Source organism: Pipistrellus kuhlii, unplaced genomic scaffold, assembly GCF_014108245.1.
Source record: "Pipistrellus kuhlii isolate mPipKuh1 unplaced genomic scaffold, mPipKuh1.p scaffold_m20_p_1, whole genome shotgun sequence".
NCBI classification, from domain to species: domain Eukaryota; kingdom Metazoa; phylum Chordata; class Mammalia; order Chiroptera; family Vespertilionidae; genus Pipistrellus; species Pipistrellus kuhlii.
In genome coordinates, this window is record NW_023425404.1 from 159,493,478 (window position 1) to 159,516,005 (window position 22,528).

At 36.5% G+C, this 22,528-nt stretch overlaps 1 protein-coding gene across 4 annotated transcripts; it reads left to right on the forward strand.

Annotated features, from left to right (window-relative positions):
* The first annotated feature begins 435 nt into the window (after nucleotides 1–435).
* On the forward strand, nucleotides 436–22,036 carry SULT1B1 (sulfotransferase family 1B member 1). 4 transcript variants are annotated; one of them, XM_036414679.2, is made up of 8 exons: nucleotides 436–554; nucleotides 5,470–5,670; nucleotides 5,952–6,080; nucleotides 9,356–9,453; nucleotides 11,357–11,483; nucleotides 12,579–12,673; nucleotides 18,487–18,667; nucleotides 21,721–22,036. In XM_036414679.2, exons 2-8 carry the CDS (start codon nucleotides 5,523–5,525, stop codon nucleotides 21,831–21,833), a joined length of 891 nt encoding a protein of 296 aa, XP_036270572.1. In that variant the 5' UTR covers nucleotides 436–554; nucleotides 5,470–5,522; the 3' UTR covers nucleotides 21,834–22,036. The 4 variants fall into 4 exon arrangements, with proteins under 4 accessions (XP_036270572.1, XP_036270563.1, XP_045427884.1 ...); XM_036414670.2 differs by lacking the exon at nucleotides 436–554 and adding an exon at nucleotides 757–856; XM_045571928.1 differs by lacking the exon at nucleotides 436–554 and adding an exon at nucleotides 5,040–5,134.
* The last annotated feature ends 492 nt before the right edge of the window (nucleotides 22,037–22,528 follow it).

A 22,528-nucleotide genomic window follows, 5' to 3' on the forward strand; every position in this document is an offset into this window, starting at 1 on the left:
ACCATATTTTTCGGACCATAAGACGCTCCGGACCATAAGACGCACCAGTTTTAAAGAAAGGAAATAAAGAAAAAAAGATTCTGAAACAAATAGTGTCCTAAAATATTTTATGTGCATTAAAACCCAACATCACAGTCATAAACACATGTAATCAACCCTGTAAAGTAAACAGCAGCATTTAGAACCATTTTAGAGCCGGGCAAGCACACAGAGACCACACAGAGCCGGGCAAGTAAAAAAACTTTTTTTTTAAAGTATATGTGTAGGCTATATTTGGACCATAAGAGGCAGGGACTTCCCCCCCCCACTTCTGGGGGGGAAAAAGTGCGTCTTATGGTCTGAAAAATACGGTATATGGATGTCAATATTCAGGTGAGGGATTTCCTAAAGAGGGAAGTGAGGAAAAAGCATTATGGTGACTACTGTCAGGGTAACCCTCCTTCAGAGAAGGAAGTAGATTCATCGTCCTGCTAATCCCTGCCTTTTCAGGTAGGTGAGGTATGAAGACACCAAGAATTTCAAGAAGGTGACGCTTATTACTATTTCTATCACAGGTGGTAAAAGATGGCCCAGTGCTCAGGAATTTACTTATTTATTATTTTAATTTGTTTTCTTTTTTCCATCACCATTTCATTGTTAATCTTCACTGGATGATATTTTTCCATTGATTTTTTTTTATATAGAGAGAGAATGAAAGGAAGAGAGAGAACGAGAGAGAGAGAGAGAGAGAGAGAGAGAGAGAGAGGGGGGGGGGAGAAAAGGAGAGAGAGCAAAACAATGATGTAAGAAAGACACATAAATTGGTTGTCATCCTCATGCACCTCCACCAGGGTTTGGGATTGATCCTGCTACCGAGGTATGTGCCTATGACTGGGAATTCAACCTGCAACCATTGGTACATGTGCCAAAACTATAACCACTTAGAAATACAGGCCAGGGATCCACCACATCTTATCCCCTTTATTCCCTCTACTACCTCCACCTATCCACCTCCACCCCACAATCACCACACTGTTGTCCATGTCCATGAGTTTTCTATCTTTTTTTCTCAATCCCTCCAACACTCCCCCTGTCTGCCTGCTCTCTATCTATGAGTCTGTCTCTACTTTGCTTGGTAGTTCAGTTTGTTCATTACGTTCCACATATGAGTGTAATCATATGGTACTTGTCTTTCTCTGACTGGCTTATTTCATTTAGCATAATTTTCTCCAGGTCCATTCATACTGTCACAAAGGGTAAATTTTTCTTCCATTTTATAGCAGAGTAGTATTCTATTGTGTAAATGTATAGCAATTTTTTATCCATTCACCTAGTGATGGACCTTGAGCTGTTTCCAGATCTTGGGTATTTGTAAATAATACTGCAAGGAACACAGGGGTACATACATTCATTCAAATTTGTGTTTTGGGTTTCTTCAACTAAATTCCCAGAAAAGGAATCACAGGGTCACGAGGCAGTTCCATTTTTAAAATTTTTGAGGTAATTCATACTGCTTTCCCCAGTGGCTGCACTAATCTGCATTAGGGTTCCCCTTTCTCCACATCTTTGCCAACATGTATTTTTTGGTTTATGGATGATACCATTCTGAGAGGTGTGAGGTTATATCTCATTGTGGTTTTAGTTTGCATTTCGCTGATGACTAGTGATGTTGAGTATCTTTTCATATGTTTTGTGTCCATCTCTATGTCATCTTTTGAGAAGCATCTATTCAGGTTCTTTGCCCATTTTTTAATTGGATCATTTGTATTTTTGGTATTGAGTTCTATAAATTCTTTATAAACCACTGGCAAATGTGTTCCTCATTCAGTGGGGTGTTTTTTCATTGTTTCCTTTGCTGTGCCAAAACTCTTTAGTTTGATGTAATCCTATTCATTTTTTTCCCCCTTGCCCCAGGAGATAAATCAGAAAAAAATATTGTTATGAGAAATGTCTGAGATTTTACTACCTATGTTTTCTTCTAGAATTTTTATGGCTTTGAGTCTAACATATAAGACTTTAATCCATTTCAAGTTTATTTTTGTGTGGTATATAAGAAGGTGATCAGTGCATATATACACACACATTTATCAGTGTGTACATTTTTCTGAGAAAAACTAAGCAAAAAAGGAGACATGCAATACTCTAAACAATAAAAAACAAAACAAAAAAGAATAACAAAAGCCTAATTATTGTATGGAATATTTCATTATTAGGGCTTTCTTACTCTTCATATATGTGTCACAAGTTGACCTAACTGACACACCTTTCTCTTTATTACTCCAACAGCCTGGCCTAAATCTACAACATGGAGTTCAATCATTTTCCCCCTTATTATCCTGTGATGCATGAACTTACATTACAAGATAATTTTAAACTTAACTTCAACTAAGATAAACAAGTTTTAAATATTTTTGTTAGAATTTTCTTTTTCTTGTAGAGGTACAGAAAGTTGGAACTTGAGTTTGGAATTGCAAAGCTCAGAAGGTCTGGTTACAGAGGCCACCCTCATGCCCATAGGCTCCCCCCATTGACTTCAGTGTGCCTGCTGTTATTTTGCATGGCTTTCCTAATTGTGGCTGAGATAGTCCAATCATCTATTATACTTTTGAGTTTATTTACGAGGTCTTCAATCTCTGTCTGATTTCAGGTTGTCTAGATGTCCATTACTGTCTTGCCTATATCAGCTGATTTTTAAACAAACACTGAAAAAGTTAATTCTTAATAGCAAATCTGTATTTCCAATTAAAAATATTATTTCCCAAACTTTGGTGGGACTATACTGACCCTGTCTTTTTGGAACGTCATTTGATTGCATGGTGAGCAGAAAGGTGATGGTTTGTGGAAGCCAATATCTGCATGTGTCATTAAAAAAAAAAAAAAGTCCTTAGACTACAAAAGTCACAAAATCATACAAAACATGAACAAACTATCTTAGAGAATATCACAGAAAAATCAAAGAGAGCCACATTGATGTTAATTTGAGGTCTCAGTGCTCTCCAGATTTGTACTGCACATGCACTGAGAAGGTTTACGGTTCCCCATAATTGCAGCAAGATACAAATAAACCAGGTTCTCTCCTTGCACACACATTTCTGCTCTCCACACAAATTAAATACTGACTGAAAAAAAAATAGAAATCTGTTGTTAATGGCAAGGTCTTTTAGAAACACAACTAAATGGGAGATATTAAAAAAAATGTGCTACTTTCTTTCTGGGTCTTTTTACTATACCAAGCCTACATCAATAGGTAAGGGGCTGGTGGTTGTAGTTGTATTTAAGTTTGAAACAAATCTTCTTAACAAAAGGATTGATACCAGGAACTAGATCTTAAGGAAATCTAATAGGGTGGTTGAGTAGTGGAGTTAGAAGGCAGGAGCACTTTTCTACCCCTCCAAACTCAAGCTTCTTGTTCACTCTTTCTCTATGTATCTGTCTATTCTTCAACCATTAGCTCCAGCCTCCCTGTTTCTGCTGCCAAAATTGTTACTTCATTTTCAGCATGTTTGCTCTTTCCTTGATATGGGATCTCATGCTTCTTCCAAATGAAAACACATAGACATAAACATCACGACTTTTCATCACAACCAAAATTAGAAAACATTCTTATATGAGGTAGAGAAGCAATAGTCTTTTATCCACTGACTCTTCTGGTTCTTGGCCTATGTATTCCTCTCAGATCCTTTGAAGCCTTGTGGAAACCTTCAAATCTATACAATATTTTACTTTGCTCAATTCTGGACATCACCCTGATTCATTTCCTTCTCAGCACTTCCTGGCTTTGCCAGCTGTTGAAACAGCAGGACTTGCCTCTGTTTGATATCTTAATTGCCTGTAAAATCACTGCCTACTGTATTCAGATCATATCCTGAAACTACTTTTTTTCCCCTCCCTGGACTCCCTAGCCCTGCCCTTCCTGAACTACTTCAGGCTCCCAGGGTTCCTTTCAACAGCAGCACCACTGACCAACAATGAAAACTAAAATAGGGGATTAAATTGTGAGGCAAAGTTTGCTTTTTAAATCTCTCTTCTTTAAGTTTTTGTTTTGCATCCATAGCTAATCAATCCTTTGAATGATTTCCATTTTGAGCATGCTTGTAATTAAACGACTTTTTTGTGAACTAACTTTATATTTGAAAGTAAATATCATAATGGACCATCTTCCAATGTATCTGGTTCAATAAGATTAGTATTCTTATGTTTTCCAGTCCTACCCCCTGGACCCATTTCCCAATATTATTCTGAAATCACCGTCAGCCACTAGTCACAATGAGCAATGTTAATTCAGGATTATCCTCCTAGGTTTCTGAATTGGTTACACCCACATCCCCAGATGTGACCAGGGTATATTCAGATCAGCTGCCTTATTTTCATCTTGTTACTCATACCATTACTCTCTGACACGTTCACGTTGTGCTTTTTGTCTGGGGGTGTTTGCTTTGTCAAAGAAAGATTTCCTTATAAACTGTAAACCTCTTATTTGAATAAGATAAATCACGAACATTTGTTAACTTTGGGTAGATTTGCACTGTGACAAAGGAAGCAGAGCTAGGAAAATGAAGTTTATTTCTAGGTTGCCATTAACTTGTTTTGTGTCTTTAAGCAGATGCTGCTTACAGTCAGTATAACTGTATTCAATATGTTTGAAAAGTTGAGACAGGGAATATGTAATCATTCCCAAAATAATTTTCTAGAGATGAAAACCACAATGTCTGAAAAAATGCACTGGATTGTATTAACACCATATTATACATTGTAGAAGAAAGGGTTAGTGAACATAAAGTCACAGCAATAGATGTCATCCAAATTAAAGCACAAAAAGAGAAAAGGATTTTTAAAAAATGAATAGGGCATCAGTGAGCTGTGCAAAACTGTATGGAGTCTCAAGTTCCAGAAGGAAGAAGAAATAGAAAAAGGATGTGAATAATGACTATAAAACCCACATTTCTAAGAAGCTTGATAAACTTGAAGTGTGCACACATGAGCACAGGCACACGCCCATGAAAACAACCACACCAGGGCACATGATCATTTAATTGCTCAAAATCAGTGACAAAGAACATACTCAGTCTTACAAGCAGACTGAGAAAACAGATGCATTCTGGACAGGAAAAGAATGATAGGAAAGAAAACAGATTTCCCTATAAGGAAAAATTAGGTAAATTAAAGTATAATTATGAGTGATACATTTATTTTGCATTAAGTCCTGATACTTTTAACAAAAGTCTCTAAAGTTTGATTTTTTTTTAACTCAAAGTAAGATATGCAGTTCCCTTTCTTTCCAAAGCTTCCACCAAAGACCTTTGTTCTGCTTGTCACTGAGCCAATTGCTGCTTTTGCAATCTACAGTTGTATACCCACAAAAACGCCCTTTGTATTTAGATCTCTGTGTGCTCAGTGTGTTAGAGGCCAATTTTACTTTGTGCCATGTTTCAGTGTCACGAATAACACCAGTTACTCAGCTTGTGATTGTTATTCTCTCTATTTCTCCAGGATTTGACTGTCAGTAAATATTCTATTAAGAATCTGTACAATTTGGTACAAAAATGACTACTTCCAAAGATGTCCTGAGAAAAAATTTGAAGATGGTTCATGGCCATCCCATGACCTATGCTTTTGTGGACAACTGGGAAAGGATTGAACAGTTCCACAGCAGGCCAGATGACATGGTGATAGCCACTTACCCCAAATCAGGTGAGTTCTGTGACCTGAAAAATGCAGGTCTCATATCAACCTTTGTTTTCTGAAAATCAACCTTTCTATAAAATCATTATCATTCTAAATAAAATTAATATGCCTATGAGTCAGTCTAGCAATCTACTTCAAATATATTCAAATGGGCATTTGGTGAATAGGAAATGAAACTTCAGAATTAAGTTTCTAATAAAATATAATAAGATGGCAGGCTTCCAATGGGTACTTTTCCCCTCAAATTCAGGTTATGGTTTATAAAAAAAATTTGGTTTTTGCCACAGGAACCACTTGGGTAAGTGAAATCGTGGACATGATTTTAAATGATGGAGATGATGAAAAATGTAAGCGAGATTTTATAACTGTGAAAGTTCCAATGTTGGAGATGGCTGTCCCTGGACTAAGAATATCAGGTAATTTTAAGCCATTTGGGAATTATAATTTTGTAGTATTATTTATCTAACATATTAATTATTATGTTTATGATTCCCACTAAAAATTTAGTAAATTTTGTCATTTAAAATGGAAGTTTGAAAGCAATACAATAACTTAGACATATAGAGAAACTGCAATTTTAGTCTTTATTTGGGTATGGTAACCAAAAATAAATACATTTATTTTTATTGTAGAAAACAATTAAAAATTTAGTTGATAACATAAAACATTTCTTATATTTTATTGACTTTTATTGTTTAGAATTTGGTGAAGTAGAGCAATAAGTTTCTAATTAGAATTTTGGTGTAGTAAATTAAGAAGTACCAATACCTTTTAAAAATAAAATTTATTATTAGTAAGTCATTTATTATTTCACAAATATTTATTGAATGCTTCTAAATAATTATGTACTGTTATATGAGCTAAATACAAAATGATTAGTAAATTAGCTGTCCTAACCCCCAAGAAGTTGATGGTAATAATGGGACATTAAGTAAGTAAACTACTGATATGTGCATATTATTGGTCTTATGTATCCAGAGAATAGGACAAGAAAACAACAAAAAAGTTTACTTTAGCTTGGATAATTAGAGATATGTCTCCTGAATTGAGAGCTATAACCATCATACTGTTGGAGGAAGTTTGGAGGAAGCATATTTCATGAAGGTGAAGTATTAGCTATAAAGACCTAGCTGCAGAAAAGGCATTGATATAGCCTGGAATTTAAAAAAAAGAAAAGAAAAGAAAAGACAAGCCAAAACAAAAAAATACAAAACAAAAAAAAACACGACAACAATAATGAAAAAAGGGAAGAATGAAATGCAAAACAATTGGAGGCTTGCTGGGGACAGATCATGTAGGACTTGTAATTTTTAAGAAATGAGCTGAGAGAGAATCAGAAAAGTGTGATGTCCTAAAGGCAAGTGAGAGGTGTTAAGAAGTGAGGCCTGGTTCTCTAGTGCTGCTGGAAGCCTGGAATAAGTTCAGTGAAGAAACTGTATATCAATTTAAAGAGCAGAATCCAAATGCTCTTGCCTACAGGAGTTGGTTGCTACACAGGCAGAGAAGGACCATCTGGGCATGTGTCATTCTTCCTGTGTGGTTGCCTGAAGTCAGAGGGCAAATGCTAAAGCTTGAAATTAAAGGACAAGCAACCAAATGAGTGTTAGAATGATGTAAGACTCCAGACCCAATGAAAAGTATGAAATAAAAAGGTGGTGGAATTAGCAATAGGGGTTGAGATGGTTAGTAAGGCTGTGTAGCATTGCCAGAGTGAGTAGGTGAGGTACACCAGGTAAAGGAGGATAAACTGGCACTCATATTTAGTCTGGAGCCTGAATGTGAATACTTGTGGTGTCATTGCATATTCCCAACATTTATATTTATGCATTCAAAGGCTTCATTTAAAGGATATCAATGGCAGAACAATTATAAGACAGAAGAAAGTTGAGGGCAGGAAAAGGAACAACAACGTGGAAAAACATCAAAAAAGAAATAGACAGAAGAGTTCATCTCATGGCACTGAGGAGTAGTGAGTTGTGGAATGTTATGATCTCTCATTTCTATGTGCTGAGTAAAGAGGCTGTAACTACCAGATGGGTAGAAGCATAGTGAAATAGGAATTTTATAGATAAACAATTGATTTTTTTAAATAAAATTCAGGATATCAAATTGAATCTGAAATTCAGATAACAATTTTATTTAGTACTAGAGGCCTGATGCATGAAATCCATGCAAGAGCATGCCCTGTCAGGACGGTTGTTTCATTGTTCGGCCATTTGGTGGATTTTCACATTGCACTTTTATTATTATAGATAAGTATATCTCAAATATTATATGGGGGATACTTATACTAAAAGGCATCTGTTTTAATCTGAAATTCAAATTTAACCAGATTTTCTGCATCTTTATTTTCTAAATCTTCCAACTCTATCTTCAATGATATTAAGGGGTTTTCTTACTACAAACCATGTGCTACGCACTACTCTCTAAAAAGCATTTGTTGGTAAACAAAACAAGCACCAGCCCTGTGTGTTTGGGGGCGGTGGCAAGGAAGACACATGAGAACTGACAATAAATAAATGAAAAATGAATGGAGAATAAAAATAAGTGCTATAAAGATTTGAAAAGGATGTTTTAGTTGAGAGATACTGAGTGACTTTTTAGCATCTGCAATAAAATTCTGTAAACAGTTGAAACATAGGATTGCTTTGAATGAGTGAGTCAGATAAAATTTGGGGCAGGTGTATCTTCATATACAAAAGGTGGGAAGATAATGTAGGATTTACAGGTAATCTAGATGTTAGACTGGATGTAAGTAATATTGTGAAGAGGACTTTATGATTTCATGGCTGTGAAATCTGAAAGAGGAGATGACAATTAATGAGATCTTGATGACTCTGTAGGAGAGGACATCTATAACAGCTATATCTGGAATATGATAAAGGCCACACTTCCATTAAGAGAATAGTGAGTGAAAAGGGTTAGCACAGCTCTTCCTAGCCTATGTCTGAAATGCTCTATGTCTTTTTTCCATAAGTGAATTCACACTGGCCAAGTCACTTATTCAGTGAGATGATCCTGATTCTCAACATGGAAAATAAATGGATACTTTCTGCCTCAAGGGAGTTTATATATCCCCTTGTCCAAAGACTTCATGTGAAACCAAAATCTCCACATATTAGTTGTATGACTTTGGGGAATTCAGCTAACACCTAAAAGTTATACAACATTTTTATTTTGCATATACATATGACACATAAAGGAAACAATGAAAATGGGGAGGGGGGAAAACTGATGCTACACAAAAATGACATCACAGCTACTATAATAGCTGATGTAAAACTACAGTTGATGTGAGACTTACTAGATATTAGAGAGAAAACATTTTTATAATTATTTATATTATACACAGGTATGATAAAACCAAAGTGCTAAGATTGGTATTATTACTCCCTATTTTGGAGATGCAGAAAGTGAAGCATAGAGACTGTGACACTTTCACATGTCTCACAGTGAGTCAGTGATAGAGTTAGGAGTTTTAATTCAAGGAGGCTAATCGCATATCCTATGTTCTTAACCAGCGTACAATATTGCCTCTTAGAATCTGGGTAAATAATGTCTATGATTAGTTTAAAATTTAGTAACATTTATTACTGTTCAGAAATATTTTTAAAGGCTGGTTGAGAAAACCAGGAAATGCAGGGTCCTTGGAGACTCTAATAGCTCTATATACCAAACTAAATTTTCCCAGGAGTAGAACAATTAGAGAAGAATCCATCACGCCGGCTTGTGAAGACACATCTGCCGATTGATCTCCTTCCTGAGTCTTTTTGGAAGAACAACTGCAAGGTGCCAGTCAATTTTTTAATCTGACCCTTGACTCACTCACATCTATACTAATAAAAGGCTAATATGCTGATTAGATTGGAAGACCTTCCAGACATCTTTCTGGACAAAGCCATGTGGTGGCGAGGTTGAGACAGAGGTGGTTAGGGGCAATCAAGCCAGGAGGGGAAGACAGGGGCAAACAGGCTGGCTTGGTGGTAGTGGTTGTGAGGGGGGAGAGTTAAGGGTGATCAGGCCAGAAGGGTGGTGCAGTTGGGGGTGATCAAGCTGGCAGAAGGGTGCAGTTAGGGGTGAGCAGGCCAGTAGAGGGGTTCAGTTGAGGGTGAGCAGGCTGGGGGGGGGGGCAGTTGGGGAGATCAAGCCAGCAGGCAGAGTGGTTAGGGGTGATCAGGCAGACAGGCAGGTGAGCTGTTTGGAGCCAGCAGTCCCGGATTGTGAGAGGGATGTCCGATTGCTGGCAGTTGGACATCCTCTGAGGGATCCCAGATTGGAGAGGGTGCAGGCTGTGTTGAGGGTGCCCCCTGACCCCCATGAATGAATTTTGTGCACTGGGCTTACTACCATAGAGATAAATAATTGCTCAGATGTTTGTTTTTTATTTGTTACCTTGAGAACTGAGCTGCATAAGAAAGTGCTTCAATGAAAGTGCTTCAAGTATATTTTTTATACTCACCCAAAGTTATGTTTTTTATTGATTTTAGACTGAGATGAAGGGAGAGAGAGAGAGAGAGAGAGAGAGAGAGAGAGAGAGAGAGAGAGAGAGAGAGAGATATTTACTTATTGCCTGTCTTATGTGCTCCAGTTGGGGGTTGAACCCTCCACCTCGATAACTGCCCTTACTGGGAATTGAACCTGCAAACTTTTTGGTGTATGAAACAACATCCAAACCACCAATTGAGCCCCCTGGCCTAAGGCTCAGTTATTTTAGTCTAATTCTATATACTAAAGGTTTCCAACATTATATAGCAATAGGATTCTCATCTCAACACAATATTGCTGCTATTATTTCTCTGAAAATTCAACATAGGATATCAGTTCTTATTTGATTGGTAAAGTTCTCTGGTGAAACATTTATGACTGGATATTTGTTTTGGAGAAATTTTAAATTTATTTTCTTCAATAATTGTGGAGCTATTCAGATTATCTATTTTATCTTAGCTGACTTTTGCTAGTTTGTGATGTGTGAGGAATTCTAAGTTGTTGAATTTTGTAATGAAAATCTATTTATAATATTCCATTCTTATTCTTTTTTTAAACAGATGTTATTTTATAGCAATTTAATTTATTTTTAGACCAATTTTTAGTTCACAGAAAAATTTAGTCAAAGCAATTTCTCATACTTCCTTGCCCTCACACACATTTAGATTCTCTATTATCATCATGTCCCACTAGAGTAGTACCTTTGTTACAACTGATGAACCTACATTGACACATCATTATCATAATTAGGGTTCTTTCTTGGTGTTGTAGAAATACACAGTATGGAATTGGAATTACACAGTATGTAGCCTTTACAGATTTTTTTCTTTCTATCATGCATTTAACATTCTTCTATGTATTTCCATGGCTTCATAGGTCATTTCTTTTTAGTGTTGAATAATATTCTATTATCTGGGGCTACCACACTTTTTTTTACACTCACCTACTGAAAGACATATTGGTTGAATTATGCATAAAGCTGCTGCAATTATGTGCACATTTTTCTGTGTACCTTATTTTTTTAACTCTTTTGGGTAAATATCAAATATTGCAATTTTTAAATGTATAGTATGAGTATATTTATTTTTTTAATTTTTAAAAATTGATTTGTAGACATTTCATGGATTTCAGATCTGTTGCTTTCCTTGCCTGTATGTTAATTTTTCTCTTAAAAAATGCCATCCATTTCTTCCTTCTCCTGCTGCAGATGATTTATCTGGCTCGAAATGCCAAGGATGTTGCAGTCTCATATTACCATTTTGACTTGATGAATAATTTGCAACCTCCTCCTGGCACCTGGGATGAATATCTAGAGAGATTCATGGCTGGAAATGGTAGGGAGGCCTTGGTTTAAAATTAATAAGTAATTTGTAATTTTTAATAATACTATTAACTGTTACTGCTATGACTTTTTCTTTTCTTTTTTTAATAACTGGAAGCTAATCTTATTTACCTGTATTTTCTTTTTTTAAATATATTTTATTGACATTTTATAAAGAGGAAAGGAGAGGAATAGAGTCAGAAATATCAATGAGAAAGAAACATTGATCAGCTGCCTCCTGCGCACCCCTGCTGGGGGTGTGCCCACAACCAAGGTACATGCCCTTGCTGGAATTGAACCTGGGACCCTTCAGTCCTCAGGCTGATGCTCTTTCCACTGAGCCAAACCAGTTAGGGTGACTTTTTCTTTTAAAACACTTATTTTTGCCAAGTCAGTACAAGTATATCCAAATACCATTTAAAAAATTAAATCAAATATGTCTAATATTTTACTATGATATTCAATATATAAACTTGCTGTTAAACATTGGCTTGCTCTGCCTGCATGGTTCAGTAGTTGAGTGCCATGGTTCAATTCCAGGTTAGGGCATATGCCTGGCTTGGGAGCTTGATCCCAGTAGGGGCCTTGCAAGAGGCAACTGGATCAATGATTCTCTCTCATCTTTTGAAGTTTCTATCTTTCTCTCCCTTCCTCTTTGAAATCAATTAAAATATATTTTAAAAGACAAAACCAAAAACATTGGCTTAATGAAAATATTCTCTAACCTCTTTTTAGTTTCTAGAAATCCATTCTCAGTTTCTGTTCATGATGAAATTGTTTACCTTGTCCAAACCATTAGTAAAATCTATTATACATATATTTATAGTACTTAGATAAATATTTGATATTAGTACTTCATAAAAAGAATAGTCTCCTTCCATGTGAGGTTAAGTATAACCTATTGAAGGTCAATGTATTTTCAACTGAAATGCTTCCTTGTACCTTATATTTCAAAATCTGATTATTTGTAAATTGGCCTTACATTCTCAGTTCCCTTGATTATTAACATCCACAAAATGTTTGTACAATTTGACTTATTTTTCAGAAACAAATCTTTAATTTTATGAATGCTTATGGAAATAGGTGTTTTGGTTTTGTTTTGTTTTAGTGGCCTATGGTTCCTGGTTTAATCATGTTAAGAGCTGGTGGAAGAAAAAAGAAGAACACCCAATACTTTTCTTGCACTATGAAGATATGAAAGAGGTAAAATGGTAAAAATTCATTCTGAGTAATTCCTCACTACATCCTGGGGTAACAGGAATAATATAAAAATTTTAAAATGATACGATTGCTTTTCCAATCCTTCTTGCCTGCTTACCCAAATCTTATTAATATCATTAATGACCTTCTAATTGTGAATTCTTTAACAATTTTATTCCTTTGATCCTATTTAATTACTTTTTCTTTCTGAAAGTCTCTCATCCATCTAACACATTATCACACTCTCATGGTTTTTTTGGTATATCTCTATCACTTGGTCATTTTTCTTTTTAAGCTGCTTGCTATATTTTGGTATTCATGCTCACTATTACCAAAATTATGTGCTATTGGTGGCCTTCAAACTTTGTTTTAATTTCTACACTGAATTTAAACCCATACTTTTATTAACATCGACATCAAATTTAACATGTTTAAAACTAAACTTACCTTGCTTCTCTCTCTCCAACATGTACTCCTTTTCTTCTTTTCTTCTCTATTGGTTAAAGATGTTATATGTCCATTCAGTTTTCAAAAACCTAAAAGGAAATTGTCCTCATTAGCTACCATATAGTTAATATAATTCAACTAGATCCTGAACATCCATGGATTCACATGCCCTATTATATCCTTCAAATGTGCTTTCCTCCTGTATTTTCTTTCTACCTCCCTCTTAGTCATTATTATTCATTTAGTCTCCTTATGAACCAGTATTAGTTCAAATACTACTGCAAAGCTCCAGGCCTATTCTGGAGCTGTTTTACTCAAATTAGGCAAATGTGTAGGTGTATGCATGCACATATATGGGAAATATGTGGAAACCACATTTCTGTAGTTCTTAAAAGCCTGAGCATACAAATGAGAATACTTTTTAAATTTTCGAGTTCATGATAGAAGATACCATATCTATGATTCTTGTGATTGCATCCACAATACCTAATATAGCATCTATTAATATGTTGTGTAAATAATGGATTGCTTGATGAGTTAATAAATTAATGAGTAAGCAGTATTAAGACACATTTTAGTGACAATCCTATTTTGAATACCAGAAATTATGCTTCGGTAAAATCTCCCTTGCTCCACATATATCTGATTAATCCCCAGGTTATTTTTTTACATCTTATCAAAAAGAGTCCCCAGTGTTTCTGTTCTGCACAGGATCCCACGTGTCACAGTTATTTAGACCATAGAGAATCTGTAGTCTAAATCTTATCAGTGTTTGAGGCAATTAATGTCAACTTGCTGACATACACAGCTGGAAAACTAAAGTGGTTTTAATTAATCAGATTCAGTTACATATCCTGTCTAATAAAAGAGTAACATGCAAATTAACCATCACTCTGCTATACCCACAAGCCATACCCACAAGCCACACTCACAAGCCAATTAGGAGTGAGTATGCAAATTAACCCCACCAAGATGCCTGCAGCCACAGAGAGAGCACAAGGGATGCTTGGGTTTCCCTGGCGATGGAGGAAGCCAAGCTTTCCATACATCCTAGCTGGCCCAGGCCTCTGGTCAAGGCTACAAAGTTTCAATTATAGAAGATACATAAATCCCAACAGAAAGGCTGTGGCCAGGGAGTTGAAGAGAGCAGGAGGGGAGGGTTGCCCCGGTGATGGAAAAAGCCAAGTTTCTGCAGTCTGGCCAGCCAAGGCCTTTGCTCCAGGCTACAAAATTTCAATTATAGAAGATAAATAAATCCCAACAGAAATGGCTGCCACCATGAAGCAAGCAGAAGGCTTTGCTCTGCTCCAGGCTACAAAGTTTCAATTGTAGAAGGTAAATAATTTCAGATACCAGGGCCTCCGTTTGAGTAGCCAGGGGCAGGGTGGTGTGGTGGTGGTGGTGGTGGTGGTGTGGGCCTGGCAGGCCTGCAAACCAGCACAGGCCCCTTGCCCAGGCCACCCCATGCCCCAAGGGAACCCCCACACTGATCTGGGACACCCTTCAGAGCAAACCAGCAGGCCCCCACCCATGCACCAGGCATCTATACTATCTAATATAAGAGTCATATTCAGATTGACCATCACTCCAACACACAAGATGGCTGTCCCTATGTGGTCAAAGATCCTGCCCCCATGTGGACACAAGATGGCCACCACAAGATGGCCAGCAGGGGAGGGCAGTTGGGGGCAATCAAGCCTGCAGGGGAGGGCAGTTAAAGGGTGACCAGACTGAGGAGGGAAGTTGAGGGGCAAACAGGCTGGCGGGGGAGCAGTTAGACATCAATCAGGCTGGCAGGGGAGTGGTTAGGAGGTGATCAGGCTGGCAGGCAGAAGCTGTTAGGTGCAATCAGGAAGGCAGGCAGGGCAAGTGGTTGGGAGCCAGCAATCCTGGATTGTGAGAGGGGTCCAAGATTGAAGAGGGTGCATTGTGGGCTGAGGGACATCCTCCCCTCCTCCCCATGCATGGATTTTGTGCACCAGGCCTTCAGTTCTTTGTAAAAGAGAAAATTGGTCTTCTGTTCCAAGTATCTCTCTTCCTGTACACTTGAGTAGCACTTGTTAGCTTTATGAAAAGAGCAATTTTAGCTTCTTAATATAGTTCCCTTTCTCCACAGAATGGAGAAATACATTTCCTGACCTGGGCTGGCATCCAAATTCTGAGTCACACATCATGCTGTTTCCCACATGATGCTCCGGTGTCTACATTTCCTCTTTATTCAGCTAACATGCCTTAATCAAATCAACTCATTTATATTGATTGATTTGCAGTATAGTCTAATCAGCTTTGTAAGCATATGCAGATATTTGAATCACATTAAGATCTATCCAGATAATAATTAAAAATATAATGTTTTTCTACTGCCTTATAGACATTCCTAGACAATGTTATACAAAGAGGTATCCTTTGTATAACATTGTCTAGGAATCTGGAAAATAATGTAACAATATTAGAGCAAAATTATAATTACATATTTTCCAGATTCTAATTACATATGTCATTAGAATCTGGAAAATAATGTAACAATATTAGAGCAAAATTATAATTACATATTAAGAATAAAATTCAGAGAGAAGCCTAATTAGTTTCATCTAGTTTATGAGTGACTGCATAAATTCTCAATGAGGTGAAAGAGAAATGCAGGAGAGCAAGATTCAATAGGAGTCAGCACCCAGTATTTGAACTTGTGCTAGTTTATAAAGTAAAATCACCATTGAATCCTTAGGAGAAATTGCTCTCTATTTGCCTGTTCATCTATGTGTTTTCCTAGTACTACTACTAACTTTTCTTTTGGCTTTTTTTTCACTATCATCATTTCTGACTTTTTATTCATTCTAAGCATCGACACCCCTTAATTAGCCATTTTATTTTTCCCTTATTAAGGCCTCACACATAAAATATTATCATAACTTCCCTTTTAGAGACCTCCCTGCCAAAACATGTATCTGCACACACACAGGCACAGAGTTAATAAGACATGTTATTAAAAGCTGTTTCTTTCCTTTGGCATTACAGAAACAGTCCAAATCCTCCAACAAGATATCTAAAGATGTTCCTAATTTAAACCCAACTCATCTTTTCAGTTTTATAGCCTCTCTCACTCCCACAAAAAACTCAGATCTAACTCCAACCATTTTGTGTGTTTTTTCTCCCTCGAACTATGAGACACTAATATCACTAAGAGTTCTAACTTTTTTATAATGAAAAATTCATTGTCCAACATTTCAAAAGACCACAAATGTTGCTAAATTAGATTCACCTTTTTAAACTCAGCATAGATATCACTGCCTCAAAATCTTTCTACACATATCCATGCAGATTTTAGTTTGGCATCCTAAAAAGTTACAAAAATTAAGTTTATGTCATTAGAATCTGGAAAATTACCAATTTCTCATATTTTATCCTTATTATCCTCGATGGTTAATGAATAATTTAGGGTTCAATGACTTTACTCATTTATTAGTTTACTAGAGGCCCAGTGCACAAAATTCATGCATGGGGGAGGGGGGTGTCCCTCAGCCCAGCCTAAACCCTCTTTAATCTGGGACTCCTCGAGGGATGTCCAACTGCCCTCTCACTGCTGGATCCCAATTGCTTGCCTGCCTGCCTTCCTGATTGCCCCTATCCTCTTGGCCTGCCAGATCACCCCTAATCACTCCCCTGCCAGCCTGATTGATGTCTAATTGTTCCTGCCAGCTTGTTTGCCCCCAACTTCCCTCCTCTGCCAGACTGGTCACCCCTAACTGCCCTACCCTGTAGGGTTGATTGCCTCCAACTGCCCTCCCTTGGAGACCTGGTCCCTCCCAACTGCCCTCCCCTGCTGGCCATCTTGTGGTGGCCATCTTGTGTCCATTTGGGGGAAGGATCTTTAACCACATGGGGGCAGCCATCTTGTGTGCTGGAGTGATGGTCAATCTGCATATTACTCTTTTACTATTTAGGATAGAGACCTGGTGCATGGGTGGGGGCCAGCTGGTTTGCCCTGAAGGGTGTCCCGGATCAGGGTGGGGGTTCCTTTGGTGCATGGGATGGCCTGAGTGAGGGGCCTGTAGTGGTTTGCAGGCCAGCCATGCACCCCAGTGACCCAAGCAGAGGCCCGGTATCTGGAAATTATTTACCTTCTACAATTGAAACTTTGTAGCCTGAGCAGAGCCAAGGCCCTTGCTCACTCTGTGACTGCCACCATTTGTTTGGATTTGTTTACCTTCTATAATTGAAACTTTGTAGCCTGGAGTGGAGGCCTAGGCCCGCCAGGGCTGCAAAAGCTTGGCTCCTTCTATTGCCAGGGAAACCCATGCCTCTCTCCTGCTCTCTGTGACCACAGCCATCTTGGTTGGGGTTAATTTGCATAGTTGCTCTGATTGGCCAATGGGTGTGGCTTGTGGGCATGGTTTGTGGGAGTGGTGGAGTGGTGGTTAATTTGCATATTACTCTTTTATTATGTAGGACTTTTAATAATTTATGTCTAAGCAAGGTCTAATCAGTATACCTTAAAGCAAATATATTTGAAATTGTCCATGAATTTATTATTTTTGTTTTTAAATACTGCTAGTAAAAACAATAAAAAAATATTAAATGTTTTTATTAATTTTTTTGAAGCAAAAGGAAGGGAGAAGGATACAGAGATAGAAACATTGAAGGGAGAAAAACATCATATATTCGCTGCCTTCTGCATGCCCCTTACTGGGAATTGAGCCCACAACCTGGGCATTTGCCCTGACCAGGAATTGAACTAATGACTTCTTAATTGACACTAAACTCCTAAGCCACACTGGTTGAGCAAAATAAGTTTTTATTAAAAGTAGAAAAAGGGAGATGGGAAGAATAAAAAGATACTGGGTCTCTAAAACATGCACAATTCAAATCTGATTACAAATTGAGCTTGAAATGGGTTTTAAGATTATTTTTTATAAGCATTGTTAATATTTAACTCAAGGTTTATTCTTATTGTATTTTTTTAAAATATATTTTATTGATTTTTTTTTTTTTTACAGAGAGGAAGGGAGAGAGATAGAGAGCTAGAAACATCAATGAGAGAGAAACATCGACCAGCTGCCTCTTGCACACCCCCTACTGGGGATGTGCCCGCAACCAATGTTCATGCCCTTGCTCGGAATCGAACCTGGGACCCCTCAGTCCGCAGACCAACGCTCTACTACTGAGCCAAACCAGGTTCGGCTCTTATTGTATTTTTAATGTCAATTAAAATATAAGATTGTAACATGCAAAACATTTCTACTCTATTTTCATAAACATAAAATATTGATTCAATATTAAAAATTAAACATTTATGAACACATATTATAAATACTATAGTTTTTACATTAATTTTACCTTTTTTTTTTATATGTCTCTTTACTCACTAATAGAATCCAATGAAGGAAATCAAGAAGATTGCTACATTTTTAGGGAAAAACCTAAATGATGACATCTTGAATAAGATCATCTATGACACTTCATTTGAAATGATGAAGGACAACCCTCTGGTGAATTATACACATGTACCAAGTACAGTGATGGATCATAGTAAATCCCCATTTATGCGCAAAGGTGAATATTTTTTCTAAGTTTAAGTTTCATTTTTACTTTGCTAAATATTACTCTGAAATGAGGATTAACTTTGTGATCTCTACCAAATTACTTAACCAGTTTGGGTATCAGTTTTCTCATCTGTAAAATAAGGACACTAAAATAATAACCACACAACATTGCTGAATCAGATTAGAAATTAATAAAGGAAATAATGCTTGTAAACCTATTGTCAGAATACCTTGAGTACATATTTGGTACATATTTCTCCTTGTATTTGCTACTCTGCTACATGGGAGTGGTCTTGTTAATTCTGAGTTATTCCAAATTTGTTATACCTAAATCCTCAATCTTTGTCTAAATTGGCATAGACCTCCTTCTTAGTGATAAACTAATGTTATTCCATATAGTAACATGTTCTTTAAAGACCCCAAATTATTTAGGAAACTTTGTTAAAAAGGATTCATCAAGAGAAAAGATTTTTTTAATATTATGAGAAGCTATGCTACCTAAAACTTACTTCCATTTTGGCTTGTTGTATATGATTTTTATTCAAATATTTTATTAATGATAAAAATAATGCATTTAAAAATTATTAGCTTAATAAATTTAAGAAGTTATGCACCTAATAATGCCACCCTTTATTTTCAATATTTTTTTACTGAATTGGAGGGAAAGGGAAGAATTTTAAGTTGGTGCACTGGGAAGTAAACATAACCCTGGGAATGTATTAGAGATAGGAATATGTAGAAGAAAAACCCTTAAATTTGAAAGAGTATATGGTTACATCTTTTATAAAACATTTCCTCCAGAACTTGTTAAAATGAAAAATAGTTTCAGTGTTTTAAAATTGTGTTTTGATTTTTAAAAACGCTATATTTAACTTTTCAAAAACAACTTCTGATATAAGAAGGCAAAGGAAATGTTCCATTGTAAATAGTGCATTACAAATTTGAACATAAAAAACTAATAATACACACACATTTTCTGATGGGAGACTAAGAAGAAAAAACTTTATAAAACAAGGCAAATATTTCATGCCAGGTGATTGACTGAAATTTCTAGAACAGTTTTATCCCCAATAATATGAGAATTGATACCACTGCATGAGCCTCATTAGAGTATGGAGGTAGAGGAGATAAGTTCAGTATCTAAGTCATATGGTTTCTCCGACTTCCACCTAAAAGAGTGCATGCTGGCTTAATAGGAGAGACAGTTTTTACATGTCCTCCAGAAGTGATAAAGAACATGTCCTTTATAGTCAGATTGGTCTAGAATTTATCCAGACTCTGCTACTTACCGAATTTATGACTTGGAATACATTAATCAACCTGCAATAACTCTGATTACATCACTAAAAATGGAGAAAGTACTAGCATAGATTCTGTGGCACAGATTTTGGGGGAAGATTAAGGTAAATGATATGTAAGCATTTGGAATATATTTCTGATCATAAATAATACACAAAAATAGCAAGTCATTACTTTAAACAATTCAAGATTCCTCTATCCATTTATTCATTCATGCTTTCAATATACATTTAAAGAATGCACACTCATTCATTAAGTTATATGTAGGAAAAACTCTTTATAAATACCTATAGTTAGCACATATTCTATAGAACATACAAGGTTGAATGGCACATGCATCTGCTTCAGGAGGCTCATAATGCAATGCAAGAGACATGCATATAAATGGATGCTGAAAAGAGCTAAAAATTATATGATCAAAGGGCCGTTCAAGTCTGGAAGAATTCTATGTTGGATGAATCAATGTTATAATTTAGACACACAGTGGTAAAGGTAGTAGAAACAGGATAAATGATGTCCAATATTTATACCTGTGCCCCAAATTGCAACAAAGCAGAAAATCTGGGTTTTGGCCAGCATTCATTGTATCAAAAAAGAAGTTACACATTCCTTAATCTTGTAACACAAATATATTTATATGTATTAATTTACATTGAAAGTAGATCATTGGAGTACTCTATATGTGAGCCTTTACTGTTTAAATCTGTGCTTTCTGTTTTTTAATGACATCCTCACATATGTACTGTCTTGGATATACACTACCCTCATATACATTCTTAAGAGCTGTTGCCATAGAACAAAGAATAATAACCAGGGAAATAACTTAAGGGGGTGTTTTTCATTAAAAGGACTTGAAATCTTCATCAAATTATCACAAGTTAATATAGATACAATGCAATAGGACAATATTTCATAATATAGAAAAGTCAATGTTTCCCCCCAATCACATTGACAGTACATTAAATTTTGTTTTTCAAATAAATATAAGAATCCAAGATTAAGAAACTAAATAAATTTATATCACAAAAGTTTACTTTTGAAAAGATAATTCAGGAATGTTATGTCTGATGCTATTCTCATCTAAAATGCAAATACAATAGAAGTCTACTGAACACAGAAATAACAAGTATCATACCATACTCATTTACGAATAAATAAGAACTGATACTTATTTGCTCTCTATTTTATGGTTTGGTTGTGCTGTTGAACACTCCTTTGTACAGTTTCCAAAAGTAACTCATGCAATAAAATATACCTGGCTAGGGTCCAGTTATAATCTATGACTTGGGAAATTTATAAACTCTAAAAGGATTTCTTTCAAGAAACTCAACATTGTACAAACCCATAAATTTGGTCAAGAAAATTTACCCTTCTCAGAATGTGTCTTTAAATGTCAGACTCTGTAGTTACCAGTAAAAGAGAAATGACATTTTAAAGTATTTTCACATGTGTCAAACACAAGGCCCACGGGCCAAATCCGTCCCGCCAGGCCTTGCAATGTGGCCCGCACTGCGCTGTCATCACTGCACTCCGCTGCGTTTCCATCACAATGACAGTTTATGACTGTTCAGTAAACCATTCGGCCCGCGATTTAGGCTGGATTTTAGATTTTGGCCCCTTCTCTGATTGAGTTCGACACCCCTAATAGATACAAGGAAAGTCTTCCTTCAACTTTTCTTACCTTTTCTTTTGATATATGCTAGCTGTACCTTCATAATATAAATATTTTATTCCTTCATATGTTTTTTTATTTCTTATTTTTAGGGGTTGCAGGTGACTGGAAGAATTACTTCACAGTGGCCCAAAATGAGAAATTCGATGCCATTTATAGGAAGGAAATGTCTGGAAGTAGTCTTCAGTTCCGCACCGAGCTTTGAAGAATCCACACTGCAAATCTGAGAGAACTGACCTGTAATGTGTTGAAACAGGGTAGTTGTAATTTGATGTGGGCAATCAAATGGGGTTTAAAAAGAACAAATGTGTTTTTAAAACTTTGATTTTCTAGTGTCATTAACCACTTCTCAGTTTTGCTCCTGACTCCGAGTTTCCAAATTTTATAAAGTTAAGATCAATCATTACCTTTTTGTAGACTATTCTTACCTTTTCCTAGTACTGCCAAGGAAATATTTATCCTACTCAATCTCCATATATTTGGTCTAAAAATTACTTTTCCCTCCCTATTAACGTGGCCCAAGAAATGTTGTTTGCACACTGACACCATCTTTTCTAGTTCTGTCCCTATTTCCCTTTGTTGAAAACTTGATTCTGGGCACACTGTTCCACGGCTGTTTTCTGGGTTTCAAGATGTTCCCTGAGTCACAGCTCATGGCCTTGCAGTGTCTCTATTTTGATAACACCCTTCATGCCCCACATCATTTAGTTTAGGTTTTGTGTGTGTCCCTAATCTAAGTACACATCCAAATTTCTAATTTCTGAGTTTACAAAGGCGAAAGGACATTAGTCTCCCTTGGGCTCTTTTCTGAGAACGGGGCATCTACTCTGAGACCCTGACTGGGGGCTGGAACCTGTTTTCTGGGGAGAATCCTTCCTGAATCTTATCAGTCTCTTAACT